Source organism: Haliotis rubra, unplaced genomic scaffold (assembly GCF_003918875.1).
Source record: "Haliotis rubra isolate DU_JTF1 unplaced genomic scaffold, ASM391887v1 Scf1334, whole genome shotgun sequence".
Classification (NCBI taxonomy): Eukaryota; Metazoa; Mollusca; class Gastropoda; order Lepetellida; family Haliotidae; genus Haliotis; species Haliotis rubra.
Window position 1 is genome coordinate 180,327 of NW_025765264.1, and position 11,718 is coordinate 192,044.

The 11,718-nt window shown below is 37.5% G+C and overlaps 1 protein-coding gene and 1 long non-coding RNA gene across 2 annotated transcripts; both read left to right on the plus strand.

Moving 5' to 3' along the window:
* Positions 1–6,112, plus strand: LOC124267745. Its single transcript, XR_006896111.1, has 3 exons — positions 1–128; positions 1,517–1,563; positions 6,040–6,112. It is a non-coding gene; the product is annotated as an uncharacterized LOC124267745 (long non-coding RNA).
* A 65-nt stretch (positions 6,113–6,177) lies between these two features.
* On the plus strand, positions 6,178–7,302 carry LOC124267746 (carbohydrate sulfotransferase 10-like). Its single transcript, XM_046702736.1, has one exon. The coding sequence runs from the start codon at positions 6,226–6,228 to the stop codon at positions 7,165–7,167; it is 942 nt and encodes a 313-aa protein (XP_046558692.1). The 5' UTR covers positions 6,178–6,225; the 3' UTR covers positions 7,168–7,302.
* The last annotated feature ends 4,416 nt before the right edge of the window (positions 7,303–11,718 follow it).

Sequence of the window (11,718 nt, forward strand, 5' to 3'; positions counted from 1 at the left end):
TCCGTCAACAGGTGAAGTGCGACACTGGCTCATTCGGCTCGTCAATACCATGGGACGGAGACCTATTATCGCTGTCCTTGCTGTGCTTCAAGGCCTAGGTGCTTGGGTCATATATTTGCGGATGACAGGTTAGTGTGTGGTTGGCGATCCTCTAAATACATAATATTTTGTTACCTCTGAACCCGTGCATTACATATATTAAAATCAGGGCCTACTGCGCTATTTCGTTTTTCTGTTTGTCGTTTACTGCCGCACTCAACTATATTTAAGTTAGATGACTGTAAAACATCGCGTCAACCTCACTGGGATCAAGGGGCGGTGGGGTAGCCTAGTGGTTAAAGCGTTGGCTCGTCACGCCGAAGACCCGGGTTCGAATCCCCACATGGGTACATTGTGTGAAGCCCATTTCTGGTGTCCCCCGCCGTGATGTTGCTGGAATATTGCTAAAAGCGCGGCGTAAAACCAAACTCAGTCAGTCAGTCAGTCACTTGGATCAAATGACTTGCATCAACAACGTCAGCGAACCTGATCATCCGGTCTCGTTAGTCGCAAGCGTGAGTTGCTAAAGACCAATTCTAATTACCCGGACCTCACGGCTCTGTTTCATTGCGAACGAATCCGTGAAGATACCGGGATAAGAATTGGCCTTCAGCAACCCATGCTCAGAGGTACAGACAAGCTGCGTATCTGCGTAAATTACGCAAATATTTATGTGAAAACTCAATTTCTATTCAGTCTCCTGCGTACAAGTACGCTTGAATTTTTGTAAATACTCAATAAATGTGATCTTACATGCGTACACACAAAAATCTTAGCTTGCGTACCGGTGGATAGATAAAACAACTGAAGTAAACTGAGAGGTTCTATTTCAGGACATGAACTTGACAATGAAACAAGGAATTGGAAATTCGTCTAACCATAGTTGTTTGTAGTGCCTCTTTTCACTTTCACACGAGAAACCGGATCGGCTGAAAAGTAGGCCATTGTCTGAATTGGTGCATGAGACTCATGTTTCCGTTTGTTACGTGAACAAACAGAAGATAATTTTGTAAATGTGAAGATAGCATTGTAAATTTGTTTGTTCACTGCAATGGAAGGATTCCACTCGATAATAGAATAGATATATATATATTTTTTCAAAACCTCATTTAAACTTTGTACATAAAATGTGTATAAATACCCACTTGGTCTCGTCGCTACATGGCTGAAATATTGCCGATGCCACGTAAAACCCAACCGAACTCAACTCCGCTCCACTGAAATTTCTTACTTTACATTTGTGGGTCCTGGGCCCGGATCAACAAAGCGTACGACTTGTCTTAACGCTATAGTATACCATCAGCTTACGAATGTCGCAGGGCTACGAACGTTTTGTGGGTCCTGGGTCCGGATCAACAAAGCGTACGACTTGTCTTAACTCCATAGTATACCATCAGCTTACGAATGTCGCAGCGCTTCGAACGTTTTGTGGGTCGGGACCCACTCCTTTAATTTAAGCGTCCACGATTTGTTTCAGATGGAACTGTAAAACAACCGGAACTTTCATCAAGCAGTATCATTGAGGTAATTGCGCGTTAGATATGAATGGCTAGTTAGTCTTTTGTACAGCTAAGTGTAAATGGTGACACTGGTTTAGAATTATCCTACATTTCATTGTCTCCTAAATGCTCTGTCAGCATTCCAGCAACATCATGGCGGGGGACACCAGAAATGGGCTTCACACATTGTACCCATGTGGGGAATCGAACCCAGACCTTCGTCGTGACGAGCGAATGCTTTAACCACTAGGCTACCCTACCGCAAACCTGTCGTAAAACGCATGGGTTTATAATCATATGAACAGAAAAGTGAAAAGATAACAGTGGGAGTAATTCCATTACGTAACATTGGAACCCAAACTTTTAATAAAAGGAGGTTAACATGTGGTTCTAATGTATGGATCAAGGGGCAGTTATTCTCTCAGATAAAATATTTTCGTAAAATATATGCTACAATATGAGTGAGTGAGTGAGTTGGGTTAGTCTTTTGTACAGCCAAGCCATATAAATGTAATGTCAAAATCAAAGTTCACCTGTATTTTGGTGTATGTCAACATTGTTTGTTTGGCTCCAAACTCAGACAATCATGTATCTCTCAAGGTATGCAGACCGCCTCCGTGGTGTAGTGGTTAGAGCGTCCGCCCGGAGAGCGGAAAGTCGCGGGTTCGATTCCCGGCCGGGTCATTCTAAAGTCGTTTAAATATGGTACTTGTTGGTCCCTGCCTGGCGCTCGGCATTAATGGGTTCAACAAGGACTGGTCGGCTCGAAGTCAGTATAATGTGTCTGAGTGGGGTATTCGTGCTTCACTGCGGCATGGTATCTCAGTGGGCTAGCACTATGAAACCAGCTTCAGTCTGGGCTGGTACAAGCAGCCGCACATACACATACACACGCATGCACGTCGTCATGTGAGCGAAATATTCTCAAGCACGACGTTAAACCCAATTTCACCTTACCTCAAGGTATGACCGAGAGTTACCCAGTCTCTCTTGTTATGACAAATTAAACACGTCAATACACTAAAGGGTTGGTTGGTTTGTTGTTTAACGCCGTCTGTAAATGATCGAGTCTGCACCAGACAAGCCAGTGATCAACAGCATGAGCATTGGTCTACGCAATTGGACGTTACCCTGTCTCTCTTGTTATTAGTGAAGCGTGTGAGATCAAATTTCCATTAAAATGTGCATTTAATGATAAAAGCACACAAGTTGGTCATCATTTTCAAGAACATTTCCAAATAATTTCATATATGCAGGCACACAATTAATTTTTTTTGTCCTGTTTGCGCATGTGCAGTAGACAAAAAATGCTGCATAATTTTCAGTGTTTCCTCTTGCATAGCCAATCATTACAAACCAAACATTTCACAATTAATGATTTACAATTACAGGAAAAGAGAAGAAATAGTTAATTTACATTAGTAAAAAACATCCCCAAAATATATATCGTCTCTCTATCCAAAATGGCAGGTAGCAGACAGTTTTTCGAATATGCCGCTCCATGACAAAAGATAAATATGTTATGGTTTTATCTTATCAATACTGACTAAAAATACACCTGGTAATTGGCAAATGAACTCAAGGACAATAATCCGTTAAAGTTCATTTTTTGTATATTTTTTATAATTCGACTCAAGGGCAAATGTGGCAGATAATCCGGAGTTGCCTTTCGCAAGGGAGCAGCCATTATTTGAGTACTGTAGACATCACTAAACTGCACTTTTATTGTTTAATATTTTTTTACAAACCAATTACATTATTGCAATTCAGTGACAATTTTGACTAATTCGATTTTACAAACTTGAGATAGAATATTTTCAATACGTTTCTTTAAGAAAATATCATTTCAACATACTTTAGTTATGAGGTGTTCGTTTCCAGAAGGTTGATGATAATACACTAAGTTAATATTCACAAAATTTTATTAGAAAGGGAAAAGTCATGGTGACATAATAATCTTCGTCACTTTCAGGCCCTGTGGCAGTTATACTCCAAATGACAAGTTGCGATATTGAATTTGGACTTCATGCTCAACGCCATGATGAAATATATCAATGAGCATTAATCATGCAATAACCCACTTTTTCAAGAAGATCACGAAAACACATGTTCTTGCATATGCTTTGAAAACCAAAATTACACGGGTAAAAATGGCAACTGTAATACATTTTACTCTAATTTCAACAAAAACAAAACTGAACTTGAAACATGGTAACACATTACTGCAATCTGAGAAGAATACACAAAAACGTGAACATGAACAATGCGGGAAAATATGGTCACCATGACTACCCCACACATCTGATTGTCGCACAGTTTTTAAACAATGGTTTGTATGAACCAACACATGCGACCACACCACTATCATGTGTTGCCATCTCTCGGACTTATCGCATCTTCCAGTCTCCTACTCATACTGGAAAGCAAGCATCGTATCCTTAGCATCTGATTCCTCTGCCATTCCTGATACAGCGTATGCTTCCATTCTTCACTTTGAACAGTGTAAGGTCCAGCTCCAACTCATCTAACAAGCACTAAACGCCATAAGAGACGTTACCCTCCTAACTTTATGAATTACTTAAAAACTATAATAGATATGTTAGAACGTATTGGTTTACAAGAAAGCTTAGCAAAACAGCTTTATGCAAATCACGAAAACAAATTCTCAAATGCGTTCAGATTTAGGTGAAATGCATCTTTTTCAGATATCTGGTGTCCTCCGCTGTGCTACTGCTAAAGCGGCGTAAAACTCAAACTCACTCACTTACTCACCATACAGAGTTATCGTATTACAGTTCATACCAGTTAACTCCCTTTGCCAATCTAATCAAGGAAATACCGTTTTCTATATTTTATTTTTGGAAAATTGTTTAGGCTTGCATATTATATCAATACAAAAGCATTTACAAGCTTGACGATTTATTTGCAATCTTCAAATTGTTTGATGTGAGGAAAACAACACTGACTGTTTGAACGTGGTTTAAGTGACGCATTGAGTCTTTAATCTTTGAGTGAGTGAGAGAGTGAGTTTTACGCCGCTTTTAGCAATATTCCAGCAATATCACGGCGGGGGACACCAGAAATGGGCTTCACACATGTGGGGAATCGAACCCGGGTCTTCGGCATGATGAACGGACGCTTTGACCACAAGGCTACCCCAACGCCCCCCTTAACTTTGACACGAAAAAACATGCTATAAAGGTTCGGGGTTGATGAGTCAAGATGAGGTGTCACATTGAGCATCATATCCAGTATTGGCTTATGGTGCCCTTACTCGATCCTTTATCTACCCGTCAAGATCCGGGTTAGAATTGGTCTTCGGCAAACCATGCATGTTGTAAGAGGTGACTAACGGGATCGTGTGGTTTGGTTCGCTGACCTGGTTGACACGTGTCCTCGTATGCCAATTGAGTAGATAGACGCTCATGCAGTTGATCACTGGATAGTTTGGTCCAGACTCAATAAGTACAGATCACCGACATATAAATGGAATATTGCTGAGTGCGGCGTTAAACGACAACCAACCAACGATACTATCCATCATATAGGTGAGAAGAGTTATAAATATACGAGGGACAGTCAAAAAGTAGTGAGCCTGACCTAGTAAATGATACAAATGCAGCTGTTTTTATGTTTTATTTTTGTACATATTATGTGTCAACCTCAAGCAAATTGGTTTTGCTACGTTCCAGCCTTACGATCCCCATTTTGTTTGAAATTTTATCTTGGTACCCCCCAAAAGCGCAAAATCTGCAATAAATGCACCACAAACTTCAGGTAACAAAATATGCAAGAAACAGTTTGTGTGTTTGAGATAGGTAGACGTCCGCTAGAATCAAACTTAGATATTAAAGTGGATAAAAAAGTAATTTGAAAGTACAATCGCTTGTTAAAGTGATTCCCCTTTCATGTTTACTGAAACAGCTTGTTTTGGAGACACTACCCACCCCCCTTTAGATGACGAATTCATAAGGACATAACTTATTCTAATGTTTCACTTTTCACATGATGCTAAAGGTTCAAAGTAAATACTGAATGGTCACACAAGTGTCAACTCTCAGTATATTGTAAACAGGGCTAGCTTGAATATCTGGACACAATGTCTTTGAAAGACTAAAATGGGTGTGTCCTTAAAAAAAACAGCCCTGTCTAAACATAAATCAAGCAATCCAAATCTTTGAATGTTGATTATGACGGGAAGTCATCCAATACTATAGTAACATATTTTATATGACATTATCTGAGGGCATACCATTATCCAAGAGGTACTAAATGACGGTTCGTTTTTCATTTTCTGCATTTTTTCTAGAAATATTATACCCCAATGTGTTGTGATGACTAATATCTCGTTAATCACATTACCCACATATGTGAAATTTGTTATACGACTTTGCTAATGATTCCTACAAACTAAAATGGAAGCTTTTCAAACATTGGACATCGAGAATATAGTTAGGCTATGTACTTTTTGACCGACCCTCGTATATCGTATTTTTTGCAGGCACTGAGAGACCTCAAATCACCTCTGACGCAAAGCCCACTGATGAAGGCTCACCTTGAACGAAGATTTGCTCACAGGAGAAAAATCTTGAAAGAGGCTTGCGACCAGTTAGGGAATAAACAATTCCTAAGAAATGTCAACAAACACCTGACGTACGATCACAAATCTAGCCAGCCAAGTTATTCCATGTGTATGATACCAAAGGTTGGCAGTACCTTCTGGAGACACGTTTATACTGCATATAGGAAAACCGCTGACAAGTCAAAAACCAAGGGAGGGTATGACATTTCCATTGAATATGATCGCGGCTCGCTCAGACTATCTAACACAATGTTGGCATTTGTTAGAGAACCGTACCAGAGACTGTTTTCGGGATATGTTGACAAACTGTTCTTTTTCAGACCTTCGTTCTGGAATACCTTGGGAAGGTCTGTCGTTCGATTTAACGCTTCCCATACTAAAAGATCACGTGGCGGTCACGAAATAACATTTGCCGAGTTGGTGGATTACGTGATTTACTGCCATGAAAACAAAAAGAACATTGACAGCCATTTTAAACCAATGAGTGAACACTGTGGGTTTTGTGAGATTGATTATACGTACATTGGGAAGATGGAGACGTTTCGAGATGACGTGGTCTATATGAGTGACGTCATGGGTTTGCTCAACTTTACGACTGTCGGGGAGAATATATTAAAGAATTGCTTCCATGGTAAGTCGGAAACGATTTACAAAATGGGTCGTAATGTGATAAATAGCACTCGGAGGGCCATGGAAAGATCCGGTGTGTCACTTATTGAAGGACTCCGGAGAGCCTGGAAAACATGGCAGATTCGGGGAATGATATCGATACAATTTCCATTTCCTTTACAAGCAAATGATACCAAAATAACATTCGAACGTTTCAATGAATTAGCACAAAGAGCATACAAAGCGTCCAAGCCCAGTATTCTACACGAGGCGAGAGACAGAGCACTGAGACGAGCATATGGCTCCCTGACCTATGATGCTAAGGTCAGATTGATGAAGATGTTTGAACCTGAGTTCAAGATGTTTGATTATAATCCTATGCCGGACTTCGTGTTTGGGGAACATCGGAATGAAGACAGTATTGATCTTTTTTCATAACAAATACGAACAATAGTAATGATCATTCAAGGTTATGGATTGTTTGTGCGATCTTTTAATTAGCATGAGTATTTTCTCCAATTATCCTTGGGGTAGTGGAAATAGAGGAAATATGGAGGTATCTGTTCAAGGCGTTAATGCGTTGATACGTCCAAACCTCCAGATAACCTGCAGCGTTGCTTGAAATACTAAATCCACACATTTGAAAACAAGCTTACCTAAAAGAACTTTGAAAAGTAAACAACACTGTGTGAAAGTACCTATGAGTAATGCAGCTTTAAGCAGGTTCCGATCACAAGCATCTTTACACATGTTTTGTTATTGATTGAGTGCATGAATCATGAATCAAGAACTGCATTGTTTAATGCATGGATGCGAAACATGTTGCAAACTGTAATGTTGTTGTCAGTTAACACCCATTAAATACACAATTCCATTTTAGAAAGTGGTGAAATGTAACATATGTTATATTTGGGATTACACTTTCTCAGTAAAGTACAGATTCTAGTACTTTTTTGGGGTTGGGTCCCATCCGGGAGTCGAACCCACACCCTCAGAGCCAGGCACCTAATCGCCAGCACACAAAGTGTGGCTTCCACCTGTATGGCATAGCCTAAATAACTATCAAACCTCAGCGTGAATGACAACATTTAAGCCTGTAACAGCTGTAGCCGTTTTCTCCCATTCACATTTGTCTATAGAGCTGACAATGGGTTGAAACGAAGTGATTAAGCTGGTGATTTGATGGAACCTATCTGCTCGCATGACATTGGGTTGTTGTTTTTTATTACTTTATTTCTTTTTGATGGGTACACAATTGTTGCATTTGTGGTACATAAATATACAAAGTATGAACAAGAGTGGTAGATAGTAGTAGGATACATTGTTATTTTTGTAATTTATGTGAAGAAGTTATGGCAAGTTGACCAAAAGGTTAAGAATTTACCATAGTTACAGTGCGAAAAGGCAGTACATTTGTTAATTTTTTATACAGGTTGTGTAGGTAAGTTTTTAATCCAACAAACTCCGGATGCGAATTAGAACATCTCTTTGCATATATATAGTATTTTGTTGCGATGATAATCAGGTTTAATAAATCATTTCGTTTTTCTTTATATCCAAAGATGATATGTTTTACATCCAGAATTAATCTTGTGCCTGTATCTTGTTCAATCCAGGCTTTCAGTTGTTGCCACAACGTTTTCACATGTACACACTCACAAAATATGTGGATAATTGATTCGATTGTAACACTACAAAATGTACAAGAAGCAGATTGTGTCAGTTTATAGTAACATAAATCTTTGTTTGTTGTAATGATTCTTTGGACAATTTTATATTGAAGCCATCTGAATTGTGTATTACAAGTTGTTCTAAAAGGTACATAGTTAACAATTTTCCAGAGATGTTCTGATATATCTACGTTGATATCCCTTTCCCATTTAAGCTGGCTGTTTAGCTTTTCTTTTAATATATGTTTCCTTAACAAGACAGAGTAGAAAATCTTGCATCCTTTACGTTCTTTGTAAAGAATATGTATATTATTAGGAATAAATGGCTCCTCTACTTTACACATAGTAAAGTAAGTATGATTTGATGGAGTTGATGATACCCCTATATTCTAAAAAATGTGTCTTAATATTGTATAGGGAAATAAACTCCTCATAGGTAAGAAAATTACTATCTTTGTTCAGTAGATCATTAATGAATTTAACATTTCCCTTCAAGTAATGTTTATAAATAATTGGTTTTTGATCTACGGTGATATTGTCGTTTGCCCATATATATTGTTGTGATATTTCAGCATCTATATCATCATTTGTTTGTAAAGATTGCATATTTGCCCACGCTTTGTAAACATCTTTCAAAAAACATTTCTGATATTTGGGATAATAGTGTGTTTTAAATCTTTTGCTCCCATCTCTGTTGGATGAAGACTTTTTGTTGGAATAGCAAGATCTATAACATGTGATATATTAGAATGTTTAACTAATGTTCTGTGCAGTCATGAGAGTTTTTGAGCCTGTATTGTTTCAAGAATTAAAGGTACATTTACCCCCACCCCCCCATCTTTGTACGATTGAATAATCGTGTTTCGCTTGATCTTGTCAGGTTTTCCGTTCCCACAAATTTAAAGCATCTTTTTTGTAGATTTTGAATGATATCACTTCTTGGATTTGGCAACAATAAAAGATGGTTTAGGGAAGGTAATATAAGGCTTTTAAGGACAGTAATTCTACCAAATGGAGTAATGTCTCTTCTTAACCACGTCGTCATTGTCTTATTAACTTGTTTTAGATTGTCTTTATAATTTCTTTCAATCATTTCAGTCTGGTTGTGTTGAAACTGAATTCCGAGTAAAGTAAAGGGTCTTTGGGACCAATTTTGTTTGAAGGTCTTACAGTATTGAATGCTTGAGTATTGCATAGAACCAATCAATATTGTATTAGTTTGTTCTATGCATATTTTAAGGCCAGAAAATTCAGCATATTTATTAAGTATACCCGAGGTTGCTTGAAAGCATTTTTCCATTCCATCAAGAATACGTTAATTGAGTTAATAAATATTCGATCTCAGGAAATTTAATACCCTTTACATTTTTATTTTCCCTCAACATGTGTACCAAAATTTCTGTACAGATAAGGAAAATATATGGTGAAAGTGGATTGCCTTGTCTACATCCTCTCGAAATATTGAAAAAGTCACTGGAAAAAACATTAACTTGAACACTTGATTTTAGATCATTGTAAAAAGTCTTAATCGAATGTGTAATAGAGGGTCCAAAACTTAAAAATCGAGACAACTCTTAATCAATTTCCATTCAACAGAGTCAAAAGCTTTTTCAAAGTCGATTAGTATAAGTTTCCCTGGTATATTCATTTGTTCGGTCTAGTGCAATCACCGACATATCTTCCTTTCATAAATCCTTTTTGATCTTCACTAATTATAGTTGGTAGTACATTATTTATACGAGCTGCAATAGCTGATGCTATTTTGTATGATATGTTTAGTAGGGATATGGGTCTATAGTTTTTTATGTATTCTTCAGGCTTTTCCTTTCTTGGTAAACATGTAATAAGACCTCGTTTTGGCTGACCGATAGTTCCCCATTAAAATACGCATAATTCAAGGAGTTTATCAAAAATGTATGAATATCCTTCCAAAAGAATTTAAAGAATTCGGATTTTTCGTAAGCAGAAGGTCCGTGACTTTTGTTATTTTTCATATTTTTCAGAGCATTAAGAACTTCATCATATTGGAGTTCTCCTTCAAGTGATGGAGAATGTTCATTGGATAATTTGGGAATATTTGATTCTTTAAATAAGTCCTGAAGGTTGATATCTTTTGAGCTTTGGCTAGAATACAAATGTTTGTAATAACAATGAACATGTTTAATGATATCCTCCGTATCGGTGAGTAGAGGATTATATTTTGTTATCGCTTTGTTTACGAATTTCTGTTTTTCCAAAGCAAGAAAATATTTCGTTGGTTTCTCTCCTTTTTCTTGCCAATTAGATTTAGCCCTAATCATAATTCCCTCCGTTTTTACTTTGCTTATCTCTAACTGCCTGTCTTTAAGTTCATCTGTCTCTTTAAGAACATTTCCTTGTTCTTTGTCCTGATTTTGATCATCTAACGAAATTTCCAGTCTCTCAAGTGAATCGTTAATTTCTTTCCTTCTTTCAAACTTTCACGTTTCTTTATAGAGGAATATTTTATAGTTGAACCTCGGATATTACACAAAAGTACTTCGAAGAACAGTTGGTCATTGATAGTTAAATGTTTTCCCCTTCGGTATCAACTTTACTGTAATCATCACTTTGCTAACATACTTTGGATCATGTAACAAGTTATTGTTAAACTTCCAGAACCAAGGTCCCCTTTCAAGTTTAGTGAATCGGAGTTCTAATCCTATCAGGGAATGATTAGATCTATAACCTGTCAATATATCAGATGACATCACAGATTTCTCGAGGTTTCTACTAATTAAAAAGAAGTCTAATCTGGCTTGTTTCAGAGGTTTCGATTTTCTCCAGGTGTATCTTTTGGTGTTCAAGTTAACTTCGCGCCAAGGATCGTAAAGGTTAAGTTCTTCTAACACATCGACAACAACATTTCTGGCTTTTGGATTATTAATGTGTTTATTGTTGTATGTATCTATATGCTGATTTTGTACGAGATTAAAATCGCCACACATTATATTTGTGTCACAATCAAGCTTGTTGATTAAATTCTTAATATTTGTGTAAAATTCTGGCGTATCCACATTTGGGCCTTATATATTGGTAACAGTAAAGATGTTATCGCTCGACTTTATTTTGAGAATCATGTAATTTCCGTTTTCGTTGTCATAAATTTCATCAAGTATCTGAAAGTCTAAATTGTTTGAAACAGTATTGCAACCCCCCTTGACTGACTACTAAACGAACAAAAGCGAATTTCTGACCCCCATTCTGTTTTGATTTTTTGCTCCATATCTCTTGTGAAATGAGTATCTTGGATGTAATAAATATGTCCATTTTTCTCTTTACAATTTCTAAACACATCTAT